This window comes from Papio anubis, chromosome 2 (genome assembly GCF_008728515.1).
Source record: "Papio anubis isolate 15944 chromosome 2, Panubis1.0, whole genome shotgun sequence".
Classification (NCBI taxonomy): Eukaryota; Metazoa; Chordata; class Mammalia; order Primates; family Cercopithecidae; genus Papio; species Papio anubis.
In genome coordinates, this window is record NC_044977.1 from 93,540,650 (window position 1) to 93,565,972 (window position 25,323).

A 25,323-nucleotide genomic window follows, 5' to 3' on the forward strand; every position below is an offset into this window, starting at 1 on the left:
AGATGCGTGTGGTGGCGCACGCCTATAATGCCAGCTACCCAGGAGGCTGAGGTAGGAGAATAGCTTGAACTCGGGAGGCGGAGGTTGCAGTGAGGCGATATCATGCCACTGCACTCTAGCCTGGGAGACAGAGCAAGACTCCATCTCAGAAACAAACAAACAAAAAAACCAAAATTAGGCTGGGCGTAGTGGTTCACGCCTGTAATCCCAGCAGTTTGGGAGGCCATGGTGAGCAGATTACCTGAGGTCAGGAGTTCAAGACCAGCCTGGCCAATGTGGTGAAACTCTGTCTCTACTAAAAATACAAAGATTAGCTGGATGTGGTGGCAGGTGCCAATAATTCTGGCTACTTGGGGGGCTGAGGCAGGAGAATCTCTTGAATCGGGGAAGGGAAGATTGCAGTGAGCCAAGTTTTCACCATTGTACTCCAGCCTGGGCGACAAGAATGAAACTCTGTCTCAAAAAACAAAACAAACCAAAAATTAGCCAGGCATGATGGCACACACCTGTAATCCCAGCTACTCGGGAGGCTGAGGCAGAAGAATTTGCTTCAACCCACTAGGAGGAGGTTGCAGTGAATCGAGATCACGCCGCTGCATTCCAGCCTGGGCGACAGAGCAAAACTGTCTCCAAAAAAGAAAAAAAGTATTCTTAATGAAAGTCAAGTGCCTCTTTGAAGTTAAATATAAAATATAAACAAAGTACATGTGTTTATGGTTGAAATATTTAAAAAATATATTTAAAAAATGGAAATAAAACATTTGCTGGATTCTAGTAGCTTAGACATAACTATTCTTTAAGAACGCTCTGAGCATATGGCCACACTTGGATGGGAGTTGGAGTTGGGGCAGGACTTGGTGGGGTTTAGTCTGTTTATTGTGGGAAATCAAAACACAGGTAATAAAGACTAATTTTTTTTTTCTCACTGTTTTCCCCTTGTATGACAGGAATCCTCATACATCTTTTAATAAGCAAATTGTTCTTTTTTTTTTTCTTTTGAAGATAAGAAATGATGTTTATATTAATCTATCCTTTTGAGAACCAATCAAAAAAAACACGTTTCGTTACACAAAAAGGGGGCTGGTAGGAACCTCATAGATTTCCCTTCTCCTCAAAGTGTTGTAAAAACACATCCTGGCTCATAACTGATTTTTATTATTTTTTATTTTTTTGAGACAGTGTCTTGCCCTGTCACCCTCACTGGAGTGTCCTGGCGCAGTCATAGCTCACTGCAGTCTCGACCTCCCAAGCTCAATTTATCCTCCTGCCTTAGTCTTCTGAGTAGCTGAGACTATAGGTGTGAGCCACTATGCCCAGCTACTTTTTTTTTCTATTTTTTGTAGAGATGGGGTCCTCACTATGTTGCCTAGGCTCCTCATAACTGGTTTTTAATTGTTTATTTGAAACAAATATCCCACAGAATTGTCATATGCCCCATATCCAATTTATTGGATTCTTTATAGTATTTTAAACAAATAATTGATTATACTTCCTTTGAACACTGTTAATGATACAGAAATCAATACCTCTCAAAGCAGCCCATTGAATTTCCAAAATCACTAGTTCTAGTCCAGACGCACATTTTCAAAGATGCCTTCTTTCAATCTGCCCTAGCCAGCCAGGCCTTCTTGAGAGTTTTTTTTTTTTTTTTAAAGTAACCACAGTTTGGACACAAGCCTCTCTTAACAGGGACAATAGTGGATGAGCTGTCTGGACACTGGTCCTTTGTGGTATCTGCAGTAAAACACACAGCTTCAAACCTGATCTAAATTCTGTTACTTGCAACAGACACTCTTTGATAGCTCAGTGCTCTTCTTATATTAAGGGGAAAGGAGATTGGGGAAGGGAGGAAAGGATGTGTGGCTCCAGTTTATATGCCGGGTTAAAACTTCCTAAAGCTCTTTCATTTTCTTCAGCTATTCACAGAGAACCCTGCTTTGGTAAAAGATACTAGGACTTAATGTCTCCGTGTTTCCCATACTTTCCTACTCCTATAATTTCCACATGATGTTGGTAATACCAGTAGTTATGAATTTCATAAAGTAGTCACAACTCTTGAGTTGTTTACTGGTAGAATATTACCATTTAATAAGCACAAATTGTCAGATCTACACAGGATGAGAAATTATTTGGAGCTAAGTTGCTAGTTAGTGTTAAAGTGCCATGGCAGACCTCACCAAAAAAGCAGATTACTATCAAAACCCCTGTAGTTTTAGGAAATATCCCAGTTGTAGGAAGAGAAGGCAGGGCTGTCCAGGTTGACTTAATGTAATTGGATACCAGATAGGGTTTTGAGGTAAAATTCACATAATATAATATTGACCATTTTAAAGTTTACAATTCAGTACCATTTAGTGCATTCATAATCTTGTGCAACCATCACCTTTGTCTATGTCCAGAACATTTTCATCATCTGAAAAGGGAACTCTGTACCTGTTAAGCAGAATCTTCTCATACCCGCCTCCTCCCAGGCCTGGCAGCCACTAATTTGCTTTCTGTGTCTGAGGGTTGGATCTATTCTTGGTATTTCATATAAATGAAATTATACAGTATGTGGCCTTTTGTGTGTGGCTTCTTTTGCTTAGCATTATGTTTTTGAGGTTTCATCTGTATTGGAGCATGTGTCAGCACTTAATTCCTATTTATGGCTGAATAATAGTCTTTTATATGGATATACGATATTTGTATATCCTTTTATTAGTTGATGGACATTTGGGCAAATGAGGCTTTTTTTTAGATGGAGTCTTGCTCTGTCACCCAGGCTGGAGTGCAGTGGCACGATCACGGCTCACTGCAACCTCTGCTTCCTGGGTTCAAGGGATTCTCCTGCCTCAGCCTCCTGAGTAGCTGGGATTACAGGTGTGTGCCATCATGCCCAGCTAATTTTTATATTTTTAGTAGAGATGAAGTTTTACTGTGTTGGCCCAGCTGGTCTGGAACTCCTGACTACAGGTGATCTGTCTGGCTTGGCTTCCCGAGTGCTGGAATTACAGGGGTGAGCCACCGTGCCTGGCCGAAATGATGTTTTTTTAGAAGCCATCTTTCCCTTCCACTTTTTTTTGTTGTTGTTTTTCGACACAGGGTCTTACTCTGCTGCCCAGGCTTGAATGCAGTGGTGCGATCACAGCTTACTGCCACCTCAACCTCCTGGGCTCAGGTGATCCTCCCACCTCAGCCTCCTCAGTAGCTGGGACTACAGGTATACACTACCATACTCAGCTAATTTTTTTTGTATTTTTAGTAGAGACAGGGTTTTGCTGTGTTGCTCAGGTTGGTCTCGAACTCCTGAGCTCCAGTGATCCTCTCACCTTGACTTTCCAAAGTACTGGTATTACAGGCGTGAGCCACCACACCTGAGCCGTTTTATTAATAAAAAGTTTCAAACTTACAGAAAAGTTGAAAGAGTGGAACAGTTAGCATCCATATAAGCACCACTTAGATTTTATAGTTATTAACATTTTGTTCTGTTTGCTTTATTTTACATTCTCTGTCCGCCCGTCTCTTTTTATCTATAGTCTTTTTTTTGATGAAGCTTAAAGAGAGTTGCAGACATTACCCTTAACCCCTAAACCTTCCATAGCTTTGCAGTGACAGTGACAGTTTCTGTCCTCATCCACCTGCCATAGTAGAGCCGTGTTGCCCTGAAAAGGCTTTAAGGAGAAGGAGTTCAATGAAGTGACTCTATTCAGCCAGAGCAAATTTCAGACTTAGAAAAAGATTAATAAGAATCATAAGAATCACACTTCTCATTGCCTTTGCCTTCATGGGATTTAGTCACTGCATGCCAGGCAATTTGATGTTTTTCTGCTTTGTTTTTGTTTTTATTTTGGTTTTTAATTGAGACATGTAGCTTCTCTAAGAAACCTAAATCTTAGAGTTTTAAGTACTGCATGATAGATTTTTACATCAGCCTCATTTAGTTTTTTGGAGGTTAGGCAGCTGAAGGGTCTAGCCACTCTTCCTACATTCCCCAAATTCCTGAGGACTTTGAGATGCTTCTCTCAGCTGCTTCCTCAAGCTCAAACTGTCAGGTCCATGTGTGTTGGTATGTCAGATTTCCTGATGTGGGGTCTCTACTCTTTGAGTGATTTTAGTGGCCGGTCAGGCTTTGATATTTAAGAACTTTTTCTAAATAAGGTGATTTGAGAGTAATATCATTAGAATTGAATATTTTAGTATAATTCAAGAAAGCATCTTTATGATATAATGAGGTAAATAGTTATTCAGGTGGAGTTTGAATCCCAGGCTGTGATTGAGCTTTGTGAAGTTGGATAGATCACCTACATTATCCAAACTCTGTCTTATTTGTCAAATGGGCGTAATATTGATGCCAGATGACATCAGTTTGCTTTATTTTTATTTTTCATACTACCTTTCAAAAACAGGTAATCAAGCCTTAAATGAGTAAGTTGAGGGAAGATAGATTTTTGGCAGGAGAGGGATTGGAAATATTTTTTATGTATGCAGTTCCAGATCCTGGATAATATATGTTTTCTATGTTTTGTAGTCACCACATTTAATTCACAAGGCAGTCTATGATGTCATTTTTCTTTTTCTCTCTTTTTTAAGTTTTTAAAAAATATTTTTAAACATTTTTAAAATATTAATTTTGATAGAGACGGGGTTTCGCCATGTTGCCCAGCTGGTCTCAAACTCCCAGGCTTAAGCGATCTACCCACCTTGGCCTCCCAAAGTGCTGGGATTACCGACTTGAGCCACTGTGCCCAGCCTTTTTTTCTTCTTTTAATGCAACGGGGTCTTGCTCTGTCACCTAGCCTGGAGTGCAGTAATGTGATCATAGCTCACTGTAGATTCAAACTCAGGGCTCAAGTAATTCTCCTGCGCCAGCCTTTCAACTGACTGGGACTATAGGCACATAATACCATGGCCGGCTAATTTTTAAATTTTTTATTGTTTGTCAAGATGAGGTCTTCCTGTGTTTCCCAGGCTGGTCTTGAACTCCTGAGCCAAAGCAGCCCTCCCACCTCGGCCACCCAGAGTGACTTTTCTTTTTCTTGAGGGAGGGCACTAATCCTAGAAGTGGAGAGTCCAACATTGTAGGACCTCAATTATTGTCATCATTTTAAATTATTTACAAGATGATAAGCTTCTGGGGTTAGAAAGGACATTTCAAATATTGGTTATAAAGGTAATAATTTGATTTTCTAGGTTTACTCATGAATAATCAGATTTTTATTATTGAGACCTAAATGTGTTTGTGATGGACTACTATATAAATATATATATACATCTACTATAAACTTCTCCAATCCTGTTTTTGAGCTCTGCTTTTTAATATATGTATTCTTTTCTCATTTGTTTTTAATTGCTTTATTTTTTAAAGTAAAAGGATTTAATTTTTTTCAGTTGGCAAAGTTAACTCCTTTAATAAGTACATTGATTATGCCAGTATGTTGTAAACAAATACAAAAGATTTACATTAAAAAAATCTCTTTGGTTAGAGTTAGGGCATGTTTATTTTGAGGGGATAAGAAAAGACCTTCAGGCAGGCCATTTCATGTCAGAACTTAGGAGCAAAATATAGTATGACATTTGTCTACATAGAACTAATAGTTGAAGTCATTGGTTAGAATGAGCTTTTAGAGAATAAAGCGAAGGGGAAAAGACTGAGAATTTAATATCTTCAGTACAGAATAAATAGGTAAATAATCAAGAAAAGAACATTCAAGGATATAGGGTAACTGAAAGATGCCAAAGAAGAAGATAAATCATAATTACTGATAACATTCTGAAGAGAACTCACAGAGAATGTCATTACATAAAGGGGGTTAGATTTGATCTTTAACGTTTTTAGAGACCTTTGAGAGTAAAGACAGCAGAAGAGCTGCTATATTTAAGTTGCCTTTTTTTTTTTTTTTTTTTTGAGACGGAGTCTCACTCTGTTGCCCAGGCTGGAGTGCAGTGGCACGATCTTGGCTCACTGCAACCTCTGCCTCCCAGGTTCAAGCAATTCTCCTGTCTCAGCCTCCCGAGTAGCTGGGACTACAGGTGTATGCCACCACACCTGGCTAATTTTTGTATTTTTGGTAGAGTTGGGGTTTCCCATATTGGTCAGGCTGGTCTCCAACTTCTGACCTCAGGTGATCCACCCGCCTCTACCTCCCAAAGTGCTGGGATTACAGGCATGAGCCCCCGTGCCTGACTGCCTTTTTTTTTTTTTTTTTTTTTTTTTAAGAACAAAAATCCTCTAACTTTTCAGTGTCTCTTGATTTCTTCAGACCTGTTTTCCAGCTGTTAATAACTGGTTTTTTGATATCGTAAGCCAGACTTGAATGTTTTAGTATCTAGTTAAAGGATATATATTTTGGTAGTAGGTATAAATTATAAAAGCATCTTAGAATGAACATTCTTTGAAAAGTACTATGAAGGAGAAAAGTAACCTTGGTTAGAAGCTAGATACTTTACATATGTTTCTAATTTATTTTATGTAATAACTAAATTATCCACATTGCAATATTTATTTAAATTTCTTATTTTTGCCTGAGCGTATATGTTTTCCATACTGCTCCTAGGCAGGAAGTGCTATTTTTTTCCTTTTGGTTTGCAGGAACACCTTTGTCCTAGAATATTGTGGAGAGGTACTCGATCATAAAGAGTTTAAAGCTCGAGTAAAGGAATACGCACGAAACAAAAACATCCATTACTATTTCATGGCCCTGAAGAATGATGAGGTAAGCAGCATGGATATGTTTGCCTTGAAACAGATCTGTTAGGTTTGAAGGAGCCATTGATACTGACTGATTTGATTTTTTTTTTTTTTTTTTTTTTTTTTTTGAGACGGAGTCTCGCTTTGTCACCCAGGCTGGAGTGCAGTGGCGAGGTCTCGGCTCACTGCAACTCATGCCTCCTGGGTTCAAGCGATTCTCCTGCCTCAGCTTCCTGAGTAGCTGGGATTACAGGCGCCCGCCACCACGCCTTGCTAATTTTTGTATTTTTAGTAGAGCCGGGGTTTCACCACGTTGGCCAGGCTGGTCTTGAATTCCTGACCTCACCAAACTGTTGAGATTACAGTTGTGAGCCACCGTGTCCTGCTGACTGATTTCTAAAATATATTAAGTGACAAAAATGAGGGGCAGAGCAGTATAAATAGTTAGCTTCTATTTGTTTACAAAAAGCATGGAAGTTACTGTTGCATCACAAGGTAGACAATAAAAACATGGAAGAGAGAGGAATTTACATATATATGTAAAGATAAACGTAGTGTATTTTAGATTACAACTCTTAGAAATTATTGATGGCCCCCAGAGTGCTTTTTCTTTCTTTTTTGTTTGGGAGACCGTGTCTTGCTGAATTACCCAGGCTGGAGTGTGGTGGTGCCATCTTGGCTCATTGCAACCTCTACCTCGTGGGTTCAAGAGATTCTTGTGCCTCAGTCTTCTGAGTAGCTGGGACTACAGGCATACACCATCATGCCCAGCTAATTTTTGTATTTTTAGTAGAGACGGGGTTTTGCCATGTTGGCCAGGCTGGTCTTGAACTCCTGGACTCAAGCAATCCACGTGCCTCAGCCTCCCAAAGTACTGGTATTATAGGTGTGAGCCACCATGCCTGGCCTCAAAGTGCTTTTGCTTATAGGTTATGTGGGTTATAATTACTTATATTTAATCATATTACAAATTACAACTGAGAAATTTAGAATGTCTATTTAAAACTACATTAGGGCCAAGTGAGAGAATCATTTGAGGCCAAAAGAGGCCAACCTGGGCAACATAGTGAGACCTCATCTCTACAAAAACTAAAAAAAAATTAACCAGGCATGGTTTTGCATGCATCTAGTTCCAGCTGCTCCAAAGGCTCAGACCGAAGGCTGAAACAGAGGATCACTTGAGTGTTGGCCCAGATTGGCCTCCCAGAGTGTTGAGATTACAGGCGTGAGCCACTAAACCCAGCCCATTTTGATCTTTATTGAGAAGTTTTTGTTGATGTTTTGTGGCCAGAAATATGCCATAGGAACTTAACTATTGTTTAATATCAGTTAGCCTATGGTAAAATTGATTTTCTTGTATGTTGTTTTGCTTTTGTAAGTTGCAGTTTCAAAGAACCTGTTGATGACTTTAAGTGGGAACTTAACTGTAATAATAGTAAGCCCATTACTTATCAATACAAATAACATGGTATTATAAAAAAATAACTTTTTTTTTTTTTTTTTTTTTTGAGACGGAGTCTCGCTCTGTAGCCCAGGCTGGAGTGCAGTGGCCGGATCTCAGCCCACTGCAAGCTCCGCCTCCCGGGTTCACGCCATTCTCCTGCTTCAGCCTCCCGAGTAGCTGGGACTACAGGCGCCCGCCACCTCGCCCGGCTAGTTTTTTGTATTTTTTAGTGGAGACGGGGTTTCACCATGTTAGCCCATGTTGGGATGGTCTCGATCTCCTGACCTCGTGATCCGCCCGTCTTGGTCTCCCAAAGTGCTGGGATTACAGGCTTGAGCCACCGTGCCTGGCCTTTTTTTTTTTTTTTTTAAAGTCAGGGTCTTGCTCTGTTACAGCCCAGCCTGGGGATTGGTGGCATGATGATAGCTCACTGCAGCCTTGAACTGCTGGGCTCAAGCAGTCCCCCCAACTCAGTCTTCTGAGGTGCTGGAACTACAGGCACATGCCACTATGCCTGGCTTATTTTTAAATTTTTTTAGAGACAGGGTCTTGCTGTGTTGCCCAGGCTGGTCTCAAACTTCTGACCTGAAGCAGTCTTCCTGCCTCAACTTCCCAAAGCGCTGGGATTACAGGCATAAACCACTGTGCCTGGCCTTGGAAAATAATTATTTAAATTTTTTTTTTTTTTTTTTTTAGTGAAAAGAGTTGCATCGCTTTACATTTTTATAAATCTTTTTAATGTCTGGCTTAATAGAATTCAGTTTGATTCTCATATATCTGCCTCTGTATTCAGTGTGGAAATGTAAATTCTAGGGATCTAACCCTAGAGCTATTTAGTTTAACCCTAGGGGTGGGTTCAGCAAGTTTTAACAAACTCTCCATGGGATTTGGATACACACTCAAGGTTGAGACCTAGGGCATTGTGACAAACCCACACTTTAAAGTGAAGTATTATACCATGCAGTGAGATTGGGATGTAATAGAATATAAGAAATGGCTAAGGATAAATGGGAGAGACATTGATAAAGATAATTTTGCCTATGGGCCAAAGTTTATAATTAGCAGATCTTCCAAAAGCATTAGTTAGGTATTTGTCGCTTTGAAATGTGAAGTAGTGTGACAATTCTCTGAAGCAAGGGCAAAGTGGGGGTAAGGGAGTGTGTATGTGTGTGTGCGTGTGCATTGCATGCATCTTACATTTGTCTTCATGCTTTTCCTTTGTAAAATGTGTAAATTTTTTTTGATTCAATGGGTTAATTTAATTTACAGTGTCATCTGTCTTCAGTTAGAAATAATGGAAACTGAGCTGTTTACATGGAAAGACTATGAAGCTAGTAGTCAGGAGGCCTCACTGTCCTGCCTTAACTGGTTAGGTTTTGCAGCCCAATCTTTTTTTTTAATTGATGCATAAGACATGTATGTAGTTTTGGGGGTAATTGCATGAATATTTAAGGTATTTTTTTTAATTCTTAAATGATCCTCTTCTCCCAGATAATAGATGCCACTCAAAAAGGAAATTGCTCTCGTTTCATGAATCACAGCTGTGAACCAAACTGTGAAACCCAAAAAGTAAGTTGAGGTGGATTTAGAGTTTGAGGTATTTGTTCACGATTATTGTTCTGACCATTAATTTTAGATCTCATATCTAAGGTACTCATGAATTTTTTAGTACCTTTTTCCTATTCTGTTTTATTATTTAAGATTTTATTTTGAAATAAGTTTAGATTTCTAGGAATGTTGGAAAAATAGTATTGACTACACCCATATCAGTCTTCACCTAGCTTTCCCAATGTTAACATCATATGTAACCATAATAAAAGGATCAGATCCAGGGAATACTATTAAGTAACATAAAGACCTTATTCAAATTTTGACAGCTGTTGTTTTTCTGGTCCAAGATCCAATCCAAGAACTCGCATTGCATTTAGTTGTAACCTCTCCTTGCCCGTAATTATTTTAGATATTATTTTAATGGTGCCAAAATATAAAACTAAATTTTAATTTTGAAAGTTCAGTGTGTATTTGGATTCTTTATCAGGTCTTATCTAGGTGCAATATTTGACTTTTAGTAACACTCATGAGGGACTGAACAACTGACATTGAGAGGGATTGTATCTTTGTTTTTTTTTTTCGCCCAGGCTGGAGCGCAGTGACATGATCTCGGCTCACTGCAACCTCCGCCTCCTGGATTCACGTGATTCTTCTGTCTCAGCCTCCCAAGTAGCTGGGATTTACACGTGCGTGCCATCACGTCTGGCTAATTTTTTTAGTATTTTTTAGTAGAGATGGGGTTTTGCCATGTTGGCCAGGCTGGTCTCGAACTCCTGGCCTCAAGCGATCCACCCCTGTCGGCCTCCCAAAGTGCTGAGATTACAGGCATGAGCCTCCGCGCCCAGCTGGGATTGTAACTTTTTTAGGTTAAAGCTATGAACCCGCTCTGCAAATGTATGTCATTGATTTCCTCTCATGTTGAAATAGTGCTTTTGAGTCTTGGGTATTTTTTGCCCTTTGATCTATACACTAATAGATTTTATGCATGGCTCTTCTAAGAGCCAAGTTGTATAACAAAAAGGGGAACCTACTGTGGAATCATTCAACCTAGGTTTTGGTTATAGTTCTGCCAGAGCTCATGTCTAGCTGTGAGAATCCCACTGTACAGTGTCCCTTAATCTCTGCAAGTCTGGAGTTTTCATTAATAACATGTGCAAATTGTCTGGATCAGCACTCCACAGTCCTTGACTTGCTTACATGTTTTGGAACTAAAAGATCTGCCTCCTGTGTATCTGCCCCTATTTTAATTCTTGAGTCTTATGGGACATCTGTTCTGATGTCCCTTTCACTATACTCAGCCAGATGACCACCGCTTCATGGAACTAAACGTTTGAGATCAGTGTTTCCTAGTTTCTATATCTCATCTTATCTTACAACATGGTTACTTTTAACATATGTTAATATAGACTTGGCTTTGATACTCAGTGACACAAGCATCCTCTATTTGCCAATTTTTAGTACAAGTGAATCTTTACTGTATGGAAATGTTAAGATAAAATAGCAATTACGTTTTTTCTTTTTTATTAGAGACACGTTAGAGATATATCCAATCTGGTAGTCCATTAAATGAGAGTTACACTTAAATATTTTAGTTCTTTTAAAGAAAAAATTCTCCGTGTGCTATTTGGGAAAACCTTCATTGCCTAAAGACCCATTTGCATAATTAAGGCAGATGATGATGATCTTTATATACATGCACACACACACACTAATAAGTTACTAATTTCTTTTGTTTTCAAACATCATCTCAGTGGACTGTGAACGGACAACTGAGGGTTGGGTTTTTTACCACCAAACTGGTTCCTTCAGGCTCAGAGTTAACATTTGACTATCAGTTCCAGAGATATGGGTAAGTATTGTTTCTACTAGTTTTGCTGCTTCTGTTGGAGAAATAGGCTGTTTAGATATAAGGATATAAAACTTTAATATGAATTACTTAAAAGTTATATTTACTCTCAACTCTTGTCTATAAGATATTGTTTTGGTTTTGTGTGTTTTTCTAATGTGTGACACTTCTGACCCTTAAGGGATGTTGTACAGGAACTATATAATTTTCTCCTCAGCCTCATACTATCTATTTGTATAATTATATTTCTTATGTAATTCTGAAAAACTTTATTATAGACATGCCAACTCTGTGCGTCTGAAGAGAATAGTACAGTATTATAAATTACTCTGTATCCATTGGTCAGCATTAAAAGTTATCAACTCATAACCAGTCTATTTCATCTGTACCATTTTGTACTCTTAAATATAATTGGTTACCTAGTTCTGTTTCCTAAAAACAGTAACCGATGCAGTAGCAAAGACTGCCTAAACAAAAAGTGTGGGAGTTCTTATTAACACTGAAGCATTAATAAAGATACTGAGGAGGTTTGAAGTATATTATGTAAAATCCCTGTGTTCCAATGACTATTTAAAAATAAAACTACAGGCTGGTTGCGGTGGGTTATGCCTGTAATCTCAGCACTTTGGTAGGCTGAGGCGGGCAGATCACGAGGTCAGGAGTTTGAGCCTGGCCAACATGGTGAAATTCCATCTGTACTGAAAATACAAAATTTAGCTGGGCGCACACTTATAATCCCAGCTACTCTGGGATAGTTTGAACCTGGGAGGTGGAGGTTGCAATGAGCCGAAATCGCACTGTTGCACTCCAGCCTGGGTGACAGAGTGATTCCGTCTTAAAAAAAGAAAAACAAACAAACAAAACCCCAAAAATTACATTAGGGCCGGGTGTAGTGGCTCACGCCTGTAATCCCAGCACTTTGAGAGGCCGAGGCGAGCAGATCATGATGTCGGGAGTTCGAGACCAGCCTAGCCACATGGTGAAACCCGTTTCTACTAAGAATATAAAAAGTAGCTGGGTGTGGTGGCACATGCCTGTAATCCTAGCTACTCCGGAGGCTGAGGCAAGAGAATTGCTTGAGATCGTGCCACTGCACTCCAGCCTGGGCAACAGAGCAAGACTCTGTTTTGAAAAAAACAAAACGAAAAACAAAACAACAAAAAAAGCTATATTAGTCAACCAATTCATGACTTTGAAGACTAGTTTAGAAAAGGAAAAAAAATTAAGCATTTAAACATGTATTCTGCTTTTCTCAAGTGACTTCTGCTTTAGGTTAAACCAAATAGTTGATGAGAGGAAGTTCTTCTTTGTACAGGTATTCCAGTTAATAAATGTAGTAGTAGGGTGAGCTGTGGTGGTGCACACTTATAGTCCCAGCTACTCAGGAGGGTGAGGTGGGAGGATCACTTGAGCCTAGGACATGGAGGCTGCAGGGAGGCATGACCTTGCTACTACACTCCAGCCTGGGCCATAGCTCAAGACCCTGTCTCAAAAAACAAAAACATAAAACTAAATTAAGTAGTAAAAATATCACCATTTTGCAACACTTAGTAAGGTATGGGTCTTAAACAGTGGTCATTAGTGGCCACCAATATCAGAAAAAGACAACTAATGCGTGCCTCATAATGAAAGAACACAACATTACCTTTGAAACAATCTATCTTCTTTGGGTCTTGAGGATCAGTGACCTATACAAGATACTTTCTGATTATTAAGAAACCAGTACAGTTAAAATATTGGAAATTGTAAGGCACAAAACCCTAAAAGTTTTTATTTTATTTTTTTCAGATTATACCTATATCAATTAGTAGCTTTTGGTGTTTATGCTAGAAAAGCACACAGCTGCAGAGTTCCCTGAATATTTTAATTCTTTTAATGCTACCATATGATGAGGTTTTAATTCCTGTACACTGTTCAGTCTGGTGACAGTTACCAGACTTCTGGCATTGAAGGTCTTTTACATACTCCTTCACATTGTTTCATACATGCTTCATGTCTTAAACATAGTGAACTCTGAAACTGATGATCTGATTATAATCTAGGACAAATGTCAGATGGTTGTTTCCGATTCTGTCTGCTTCTCTTGTCAGATATTCAGGGCATGAATGCAGACCAGGTTCTGTGTTGGGCTCCATGTTTTTGCCTCTGTGCTTGTATTGTTCTCTCTGAGGGAAAGAAAAGTGGAAATGAAGTGCTGTTTGGGAATTCCTGCTCTACTTATTGAACAATTCATTTTTATCCCTCTAATTGCTACTATCACATCCTAAATCTATCAGTTTACTATTAGAATACTCAATTTTTTTTTTTTTTTTTTTTTTTGAGACAGCGTCTCACTCTGTCGCCCAGGCTGGAGTATGGTGGTGCGATCTCCGCTCACTGCAACCTCTGCCTCCTGGATTCAAACAATTCTCGTGCCTCAGCCTCTTGAGTAGCTGGGATTACAGGTGTGCGCCACCACGCCCAACTAATTTTTGTGTTTTTAATAGAAATGGGGTTTCACCATGTTGGCCAGGCTGGTCTCAAACTCCTGGCCTCAAGTGATCTACCCGCCTTGGCCTCCTAAAGTGCTGGGATTACAGACATGAGCCACTGTGCTCGGCCTAGAATACTCAATGTTTTCCTCAGGTAGCTCTGATCACTGATAAATGCCAGACGTGGTTTCTTCCAGGCCCCTGTAAACTTAGGCCTGTATTCTTTCCCACCATTCTTCCTTACCTCCATGGCTACATTTATTTTTTTCTGTATTTGTTATTATAGTGCCTCATCCTTACGTGATGATTACTTTTTTTTTTTTTTTTTTTGAGACAGGGTCTTGCCGTGTTGCCCAGGCTGGAGTGTGGTGGCATGATTTGGGCTTGCTGCAACCTTTGCCTCCCAGGTTCAAGCGATTTTCTTGCCTCAGCCTCCTGAGTTGCTGGGATTACAGCCATGTGCCACAATGCCTGGCTAATTTTTTAATTTCTAGTAGAGATGAGGTTTCACCATGTTGACCAGGCTGGTCTCAAACTCCTGCCTCCCAAAGTACTGGGATTACAGTTGTGAGCCACTGTGCCTAGCCATCTTTTAATAATCAAATGTTTCCTTTTAAGTATCCTATATTAATCATTTTATATCTGCTTATACTAATGCATGTTTGTTCTATGTGCCAATTAAACATTTACATATAAGTAATAGTTCTCTGAACTATTGAAGCAATTTTGTTCTTAATCCATGTATGTATATGATTTCTTATTTTCCTATTAGTAGGTATTCTCATAAAATGGAAAGATTGTTTATTTCTTGGCTAGTTTTGTCCTCCCAAAGAAAGATGATTGAAAAAATAATGAATATTTTTAAAAAGGAGTTTTCAGACGTTTCTATTAGTAATAGCAGACTTGTTGGAATCTCTTCAAGTTATGGTTTTTGTTTTGTTTTGATTTCCTTTAGACTGGTATGACTTTTGTGTGTAATTGTTTTATTGCCAATAGTTTTGTATGGTTTACTTCCACATAGCTGACTTCTTTCCTATGCTCTTTGAACAGAAAAGAAGCCCAGAAATGTTTCTGTGGATCAGCCAATTGCCGGGGTTACCTGGGAGGAGAAAACAGAGTCAGCATCAGAGCAGCAGGAGGGAAAATGAAGAAGGAACGATCCCGTAAGAAGGATTCAGTAAGTTTGCATTCTTCTTTCAATTTTCACATTAAAAAATTTAAAAAGCGAGGTGGCTTTTCTGATTGAAGGTTATAAAGTCATACTACTGCCACCAGCCACTAGAGAAATCCAAGATCAGATGAGTTGTTACCAGAAGAGATGCAGTTGCTATTTTTATTTCAGATTCATAGAGATTGGAATTGGGTACTGAGAACTATTAAAGTATTATTGAAAACACCTGGACTAATAGTTTTTCAGATTCTTTAAAACTCCTAAGTACAAGTAAAACATATCTTTTCTCCCTGATAGCTCACTATGTCTGCTGTACATTTCTAATCCCTTGTTATTGGTTTGTCTTTGTTTGGTACTCTAAACTTTGAGTGTTCTTCAAATCTCTGAAAACCCTCTTTTGAGTATGAGAAAAGTTTTGAGAGGAAATAGGTAACCTAAGGCTGAAACAGGAGTAGTCACAGATGCTCTTTTTATTTAATGAAACAGCAGTTGATAGCTTTATTTTGTACCCCGTCTTGCCTGAGTGTACTCCTGGGATGGGGATGGGGTTCTTGGTGGGGAGTATCCTGTTAACTAAGGGGACTATCAACTGCGAAAAGGACTTTGTGTTTAAAAAAATATTCTCCTCCCTTTTTCGAGGATCCCTTTGCTAGAGCACTGTTTTTCAAAAGTGTGATCCTCGGATCACTTTCTTTAGAACCACTTGGCTGGATCCATAGTAAAAATGCACATTTTTGGGCCAGTCCCTAGACCTGTGAATCTTAGTGGAAGGGCTGAGAAAATCCCCTTGTGATTCTTTTGTAGTTAGCTTATTCCTGGACTTTTCAGGAACTTAGTACTCATAAGAACTATAGATGACAGCAATTTTTCTGTTTAGATGGGGAGATAGAAGAAGACATGAGGGAGGTGATAAGAGTATAATGGTTAAAAGGTAACATCAGTTAAGCACAAATTAATTTGAGGGAATTAAGTATTAAGAATCTGAATTCTGTAAGAAGATACAGATAATAAAAAGCATTGGAAAGGTCCATTTAGAAAAAGCAGAAAAGGACAGTTTATATAACAAACACCTATATTTGCACCACCCATCATGAACAAATGCATTAGAATGTCATGTGTTCTTTAGCTCTTTCTTTCTCTCTCTTTTAAAAAATGTATACATTTTCAAATGGTTTGGCTTTGGTTTTTTTGAGACAAGGTCTCGCACTGTTCCACAGGCCAGAGTACAGTAGTGTGATCACAGCTTACTGCAGCCTCGAACTCCTGGCTCAAGTGATCCTCCCACCTTGGTCTCCCAAAGTGCTGGGATTACAGGCATGAGCCACAGTGCCAGCCCTTTTTTTTTCCTTTCTTTTTTTTGAGGCAAAGTCTCACTCTGTTGCTTAGACTGGAATTCAGTGATGCATTCATAGCTCACTGCAGCTTCAAACTCCCGGGCTCAAGTGATCCTCTCGCCTTGGCCTCCCAAAGTGCTGGGATTACAGACATGAGCTACCACACCCAGCCTTCAGCCCTCTTTTTATTTAGCATATATAGTGTAACTTTATGCCAAGCACTTTTCTAAGCACTTGATGTATTAGCTCACATCACATATAAGCTTAAGTGAGATGTGTTCTCACAATAAGCTTATAAATTAGGTAATGATTTTTCCTTTGTTACAGATAAGAACACACTAAGGCACAGAGAGATTATAGTGTCACCCAACTAGGTGATGGAAATGAACTCCAATCCAGCATCTTGTCTCTGCTCTTAACCATTGTGTTAAACTACAGTCAAACTGTACAGTGCAGTCCCCTCCTACCTCTGAGGCAACTATGGCCATAACAATAAATGCTTCTGTGTTTTGGAACATATTGAATTGTTTCGTGTAACGTTTTAAAAGTTTTTAGAAATGGTAAAATATGGTTGGGCGTGGTGGCTCTTGCTTATAATCCCAGCACTTTGGGAGGCCAAGGCAGCAGGATAGCTTGAGCCCAGGAGTGCGAGACCAGCCTAGGCAATATAGCAAGACCTCATCTCTATTAAGAAAAAAAGAAAGAAGAAGAAACGATGTAGTATATATGTATTTGTGTGTATTTTTTTACTCTTATTTTTTAATTTGATCTGAATTCATATATGTAGATGAACATTTGTTTCCAACTGCTGTAATGTTTTTCTTTTTTTTCCTCAACTTCTGCATGATGGTCATTTGAAATTTTTTCGTCATATAGCAGTTTATTGACATATTTTCCTACTGATGAATATGAATACTTATATATTTCCAATTTTTGCTCTTAGTATCTTTTTTTTTTTTTTTTTGAGACGGAGTCTCGCTCTGTAGCCCAGGCTAGAGTGCAGTGGCATGATCTTGGCTCACTGCAAGCTCCACCTCCCGGGTTCACGCCATCCTCCTGCCTCAGCCTCTCGAGTAGCTGGGACTACAGGCAACTGCCACCATGCCCGGCTAATTTTTTTGTGTTTTTTAGTAGAGACAGGGTTTCACCATGTTAGCCAGGATGGTCTCGATCTCCTGACCTCATGATCAGCCCGTCTCGGCCTCCCAAAGTGCTGGGATTACAGGTGTGAGCCACCGCGCCCGGCCTTTGCTCTTAATTTCAAAGTTAATATCTTTGCACATGTCTCTTTTGCACATGTTTCTTTAAGATTTATCTGTGGAAGTGTAGTCACTGGGTCATACCTAGTCTGTTAGCTTTCTTTACTTGACTACAGGACATTTTTCTTTAAACTCCATTAAATTGGTTTTGTTGTTAACTCTTGTTTCATATAATTGGTGGTTTACCAGAGCAACCACAAAATAGTTATTAAACATGTTGACCTAAACTAGTATCTCCATAAAAACTTTCCAGGCCAGGCGTGGTGGCTCACGCCTGTAATCCCAACAGGCGTGGGATTTGGGAGGCTGAGCCAGGAGGATCACAAGGTCAAGAGTTCAAGACCAGCCTGGCCAACATGGTGAAACCCTGTCTCTACTAAAAATAAAAAATTTGCTGGGCGTGGTGGTGGGTACCTGTAGTCCCAGCTACTCTGGAGGCTGAGGCAGGAGAATTGCTTGAACCTAGGAGGCAGAGGTTGCAGTGAGCCAAGATCACACCACTGCACTCCAGCCTAGGCTACAGAGCAAAACTCTATCTAAAAAAAAAAAAAAAAAAACTTTCCAATGGCTATTTCCTATTTTCAAAACTTATGGAATAAACACATTTTAAAATTAATTTATTGATGAGAAGTGACCTTATTATAGATTAAGAGGTGGTATTATATCTGCATCATACTTCCGTTAGGTGACTTTTTACCTTTCTGAGAAGATTTAAGGATAACTCCGAGGAGCTAAGGACTAGATATTTCTGTCATTGGTTGTTTGTTTGTATTCAGGTAATAGTGTGTCAATTTCAGGATAGGTGTTGGTGCCTACGGACTGAATTAGAGGTAACTTGTATCAAGTCATTCCGTAGGCTACAGTCATTGGTTGCTCCAGATACAAATTTGAAGTTATTCTGGAACGAACAATGATGTTTTACATGAAACTTTGCCCAGATAAACCCAGAATGACCCAGAATGAACCTAGGTTCCTAGAATGATGTGAAAGATCATTTGCCCTTGACTCTAATGCAGAGGTTAACTCTACTTTTAATTTCACTTGGATTATCTCCTGCGGAAATTCCTTTTTTGCATGCCTAGATTCTGAGTTTTGGTCAGTTACAGTTGAGCAGAATCACAGAAGTAGAATCACAGAATTCAACTGTTTGAACTCACAAGATTGAGCCTTGGGAATTTCTTTGGGTAAAGGATGCCATAGAAAGGACAAGGTAGCTAGCAGTTCAGAATGCAGTTTTGCATGTATAAACTGTTGACAAGAAGATGTTAATAATGATTGCACTGTAATCCACATCCCTCATGCTACCCCTTGATTGCTAAACATTTTTTATCCTTGTTCTTATGATTGCGTCTGAATATAGCTTATCTCCTTAACGAAACTATAAGCTCTTCCAGGACAGGTGATTATCTTCTTTGGCTATGTCACACACTTGGTACTTACTTACTTGATGGAAGTATAATGAGTCCCTACTATGACCTGATGTTATTTGTAATTTATGGTACGAACAGAAAATAGTCTGAAACTTCCCTTAGTCTCTATTGTTTGAGTTTTTGAAATAAATTAATAATGATTTATGTAATAAAGAGGGTGAAAAGCCACCTGAGTGAGAGGAAATACTTACTTTCAACTCATAACAAATGAATACTACTATCCAGAATATGCATAATGAGTGTAACCAGTATCCTATTAATAAGAAAAGAACAGCCAGCACAAAAGAAAAATAGACAACTTCCAGAGACACTTTACTAATTCAAATAGCCAATAAACATGGAAAGCTGTTCAACCTTATTAGTAATCTGGGAGTGCAAATTAAAATTACTCTCACCAGATTGATAAAAATTAAGTTCCATGATACATAATAACAACAGATCTCATACACTGTCGGTGGGGAGTGTAAATGGGGGACAACCACTTTTGAAAATACTTTAACATTATTTACTGAAGTTGAAAGAACATATGCCATATGAGCCAGCAGTTCCTGGGTGTATAAGCAGAGAGCCTAGCTATAATGTATATTAGAAGTCACAACAGCATTGCTTATAATATCAAAAAGTAGAAATTACTCAAATATCTATTAACATAAGAATGAGCCAGGGGTGATGGCTCACGCCTGTAATCCCAGCACTTTGGGAGGCCGAGGCGGGCGGGTCATCTGAGGTCAGGAGTTTGAGACCAGCCTGGCCAACATGATGAAACCCCGTCTCTACTACAAATATAAAAATTAACCATGTGTGGTGGTGGGTGCCTGTAATTCCAGCTACTCGGGAGGCTGAGGCAGGAGAATTGCTTGAACCCAGGAGATGGAGGTTGCAGTGAGCCGACATGATGCCACTGCACCCCAGCCTGGGCAACAGAGTGAGGCTCAGTCTCAAAAAAAAAAAAAGGATAAATTATAAAAGAAATAGTCATGAAAATAAACTAGCTGCATACAATAACATGGATAACTCTTAAAATGTAAGTTTGAGTGAAAGAAGCATGACAAAATATTTTGTCCAGTATGATTTCATTTCTATAAAGATGAAAAATAGATACAATTTTATATACCTATGTAACAAACCTGTGTGTTCTTGCACATGTATCCCAGAACTTAAAGTAAAATTAAAGTAATAAGGGAGCAAGGACAAGAGTGAACCTTTCATTTCAAATAAAGTTAGCTTCTATCACTAAAAAAAAAAAAAAAGAAATTTTAATATTTAGGAATTTGCATGTGGATAGTAAACCTATCAAGAAAATTGAAGGCCCATTTCTTAAAATATTAGGATAAGTTATCTCTAAAGCACAGGAAGAGTTGCTGTTATAACTAGGAAGGGGTAGGTACATGGGGCACTGCAGGAATGTTGGCAGTATTCTGTTTTTAAATTTACCTGGATGGTGGCTATATGGGTGTTGCTCACCTGTTTATTAAACCTGTTTACTAATTGTTTATATATTTTTCTGTATATATATGTACACTGCATACTGTATGTTGTATTCCATCAAGAAGTATTTAAAATGCTACTTAGACCTCTTAGTGCCAAAAATATTCAAGTAGTAAAAAATAATATTTTGCAATGATTAGGTACTCAATAAATTTTCAAGTACTGTAGAATTGTGCATATATATGCACTATATAGAGTAAATATATATTTACTCTATATAAATTAATTATATTTAAACATATAAATATATTTAAGATATAATTTTCCAATTATCAGTATTTTAAAAATATACCCTAATCATTCTTACATTTATGTTTACTTTTAGTTACTTACCTCATATTCTTGGATGATGTTGACCCATACATAAAATCTAGTACTTTTAGTAAATGTAATTTAATTGAAAGGAAGGGAGACAAACTCAGTCTTCCCACCTGTCTCTCCCAGGTACCCTAAAAGTTACTGCACAATTGATTGCTATGCTTGAGCACCCAAAATTAGGGGAGCTGTATTATCACCACTGGAATTGGCATGCATTTATGTGTATGTGTGTTATAGTACAACCACTGATGGCTGTTCAAGGGTTATTCGTCTTTATTTTGTTTGCAAAAATTAATTTATACTGCAGTTTCTGCATTTTTACTGTTTCTTTTTCTTTAGTTAGAACGTTATTTTCTTTATATCCTGGAAATGCCTTATTACAATATCTATTCAATAAATGTTATTGAATGAATGTAAGTAACATAATTTAGCTTTATCTCAGAGTTTTAAACAGTCATAACATACCTAATTTTAAAAAGAAAATACATCTTTTTTTTTTTTTTTCCCTAAAGACAGAGTATTTTGCTCTGTTGCCCAGGCTGGAGTGCTGTGGCATGATCTTAGCTCATTGCAACATCCGCCTCCCAAGTTCAAGTGATTCTCTTGTCTCAGCCATCTGAACAGCTGGGATTACAGGTGTGCATCACCACACCTGGCTAATTTTTATTTTATTTTATTTTATTTATTTATGATGACAAGTCTTGCTCTATTGCCCAGGCTAGAGTGTGGTGGCATGATCTTGGCTTACTGCAACCTCTGCCTCCCGCGTTCAAGTGATTCTCCTGCCACAGCCTCCCAAGTAGCTGTGATTATAGGCACCTGCCATCATGCCCGGCTAATTGTTGTATTTTTAGTAGAGACTGGGTTTCACCATGTTGGCCAGGCTGGTCTTGAACTCCTGACCTCAGGTGATCCACCCACCTCGGCCTCCCAAAGTGCTGGGATTACAGGCGTGAGCCACCGTGCCTGGCCTAATTTTTGCATTTTTAGTAGAGATGGGGTTTTACCATGTTTGCCATGCTGGTCCCAAACTCCTGGCCTCAGATGATCTGCCTGCCCTGGCCTCCCAAATGCTGGGATTACAGGTGTGAGCCACTGTACCTGGCTAAAAATACCTCGTTTTTTAGTCCTGTTTTATTTACATCTCAAAACTCTGTCAAAAGCAGTGTTGTGGCTGTTACAGTTGAGGGGGAAAGTAGAATTTTAAAGCCCTTGAACTCTTCTAATACCATAGAATTTGGGACCCAGGAAAGCTTACTTTTAGGATATGCAAGGAAAAGATATCTTTAATGAAATTGTCTTTCTTGGATTAGGACAACTTTAAATTGGTTTTTCTGTTCATGTATTTACTCAGAAACTTAAATAGTATTGGAAATGAAAAAGAATGAGCCTTAAATGTACATTTTAGAAAGAAAAATGGTTTTGAGTTTCTACAGCCTCTCTCAGGCAGCACTTTATATTTTCTCATTCTTATTCTTTACCAGAATTTTCGAGTACAGTATGAAATAAAAATGTTCAGTGCCTTGCCTGAAATTACATTAAGGTATAAATAGCTAGTTAAGTAAAAGAAAAAGTAGTAGAAAATTTTCTTAAGATTCTTTCCTTTTAGTTTTGCTTTTCTCTGAATCATTTCATTGTAGACTTTTATCATTTCCTGCTAAGTTTTAATGCTATCTGTATGTCTTCTCCTTAGTCTCTAGCTTGTCTAAATTTGATTCTGTTATTGCTGCACAAATTATTCTCAAATTCCACTTTGGGCTGGGCACGGTGGCTCACGCCTATAATCCTAGCACTTTGGGAAGCTGAGGCGTGCAGATCACAAGGTCAGGAGATCAAGACCATCCTGGCTAACACGGTGAAACCCTGTCTCTACTAAAAATACAAAAAATTAGCCAGGTGTGGTGGCACGTGCCTGTAGTCCCAGCTTCTCAGGAGGCTGAGGCAGGAGAATCACTTGAATCTGGGAGGTGGAGGTTGCAGTGAGCTGAGATTGCGCCACTGCACTCCAGTCTGGGTGACAGAGTGAAACTCCATCTTAAAAAAAAAAAAAAATCCACTTTGATCATATTATTCCCTTGTTCAGGATTCTGTTCAGGTTTTATCAAATTCAAGTTATTTTATGTTACATTGAGATCTTCTAATCTAACACTGGTCTTTTTTTGTTTGTTTGTTTGTTTTTGAGAAGGAGCCTCACTCTGTCACCCAGGCTAGAGTACAGTGGCACAATCTCGGTTCACTGCAACCTCAAGCTATTCTCCTGCCTCAGCCTCCCGGGTAGCTGGTACTACAGGCTCCCACCACGCCGCCCAGCTAATTTTTGTATTTTTATTAGGAACGGGGTTTCACTATGTTGGCCAGGCTGGTCTTGAACTCCTGACCTCAGGTGATCCACCCGCCTCAGCCTTTCAAAGTTCTAGGATTGCAGACATGAGCTACTGCATCTGGCCCAATCTTTTATTTGGTATGGTTTTTCTCAGTCCATTTGCATGGTGACATGCCTTACCTGTTTGAGCTTTGTTGACCTATGCACTGTTATGATTTCTTATTTTCCTTTGTTCACACTTTCCTCACTACTTTGCTTACCTTTTCCTCTTGTCTTTATCTTACCTATTTCTAATCTTATTTTAGTGACTCATTCTAATTACTCCCTTATGTAGACCTCTTAGGTCTACGTAACATTTGCAGTTAATGCTTCCTTGTTTGGTTTCATATGAATTAATTTAATCTCCCCCATAATAAATTCTTTGAAGGCATCTTTATATCCTGTAACTGCCATAATGCAGGACTGGAAATAACCTTTGGTAGGTTGATTCCCAACCCCCCATTATTTACATTTAATATTTAAAACACTCAAAGAATATATATGTTACAAAGCATAATTATAAAATACTTGTTAGTGCTTCTCTGCTTCCTTCTCCCTACCTGGAGGTTACCACTGTTGTACATTGTGGGTCTTACTTCCTTGCCTTTTTTTTTGAGACAGGATTTCACTGTGTCACCCAGGCTGGAGTGCAGTGGCAAAATTATAACTCACTGTAACCTCAATCTCCCAGGTTCATGTGATCCTTCTGCCCTAGCCTCCTGAATAACTGAGACTATATGCACATGCTACCATACCTGGCTAATTTTTTTTGATTTTTAGTAGAGATGAAGTCTGGCTGTGTTGCCCAGGCTGGTCTTAAACTCCTGAGCTCAAGTGATCCTCCTGCCTCAGCCTTTCAAAGTGCTGGGATTACAAGTGTGAGCCATCATGCCTGGTCATCCTTGCCTGTTTAAAAGCAGTTTTTCACATATGTATCCCTAAAAAGTTCAGCTTTGAGGTACATAAAAATGGATTCATATAGCATGTAATTCTTTGGAACTTGCTTTTTCTTAATGACATATTTTTAAGATTGATGGATGTTGTTGCATTTGGCTGTACTTGATTCCTTTCACAGTGGTATTATATTTCATGGCATGAACATGGCCAGTTATCAAACTTGTACAGATATTTGGGTTGTTGGCAATTTTTTGCTAGTATAAGTGTTGCTTCAATGAACATTCTTAGGAATCTTCAGGTACACATGTGCAGAATTTCTCTACAGTTTGTTCTGATAGGTAGAATTTCTGTGCATGGGGATACAACTATTTTTCAGGCTAATGCTTTATTTTTTTCTGAGGCACTGTGCCCCATCAGCTGGGTCATTCATATGCTGACATCATAAAAGGGTCTTTATATATTAAAATGTATAACTTATTTAAGTTTGAGGGAGATATATCTCACACAGCAGTGTGAAAACCCAACCATCATATTTATGAACCATAAAGGATCTCTGAAGTCCTTTTAGTTTAATATAATTTGTTTATGGTCTCCCATAAGGGCAGGTTTTTCTGTTTTGGCTCATTGCCCATCTCCACCTAGAATTATACTTGACTCATAATAAGTTCTTGATACGTATTTGATGAGTGAATGAAATGCATTTCAAATGTATTATACCACTTTATACTTTCATCAACAGTAGACTTAATATTATCAGCCTTCTTAATTTTTTCCCTCAGTCTAATACCATGGTTTCCCAGTTTGGTCTTAATTTGTGTTTTCCTGATAATTGATAAGGTTGAGCAACTTTTTGGGTTTTTTAGTTTGTTGTTGTTGTTGTTGTTGTTGTTTTATAAAAAGATATTTTTATTTGCTGTGGTAGGTGGATGGAGAGCTAGAAGCTCTGATGGAAAATGGTGAGGGTCTCTCTGATAAAAACCAGGTGCTCAGCTTATGCCGGCTAATGGTTAGAATTGAAACTTTGGAGCAGAAACTTACCTGTCTGGAACTCATACAGGTGAACACTTTAATGTTTATTTTTTATT

General features: G+C 38.7%; 1 protein-coding gene and 1 pseudogene across 9 annotated transcripts in view; one reads left to right on the top strand and one right to left on the bottom strand.

Moving 5' to 3' along the window:
• The window catches only part of SETD2 (SET domain containing 2, histone lysine methyltransferase), a 149,628-nt gene that overhangs the window by 52,533 nt on the left and 71,772 nt on the right, over nt 1-25,323 (top strand). For 7 of the 9 annotated variants that reach the window (XR_004182169.1, XR_004182168.1, XR_002520401.2 and 4 more), the window contains exons 6-10: nt 6,569-6,692; nt 9,603-9,680; nt 11,414-11,511; nt 15,030-15,156; nt 25,161-25,295. Coding sequence is in view for 5 of the 9 variants with exons in the window: in XM_031663393.1 (XP_031519253.1) it covers nt 6,569-6,692; nt 9,603-9,680; nt 11,414-11,511; nt 15,030-15,156; nt 25,161-25,295 (562 nt within the window). In the remaining 4 variants the exon portion in view is untranslated. The remainder of the gene's footprint in view (nt 1-6,568; nt 6,693-9,602; nt 9,681-11,413; nt 11,512-15,029; nt 15,157-25,160; nt 25,296-25,323) is intronic. The other 2 variants (XM_031663395.1, XM_031663396.1) reach the window with 1 other exon arrangement.
• On the bottom strand, nt 24,650-24,789 carry LOC116274056 (annotated as a pseudogene).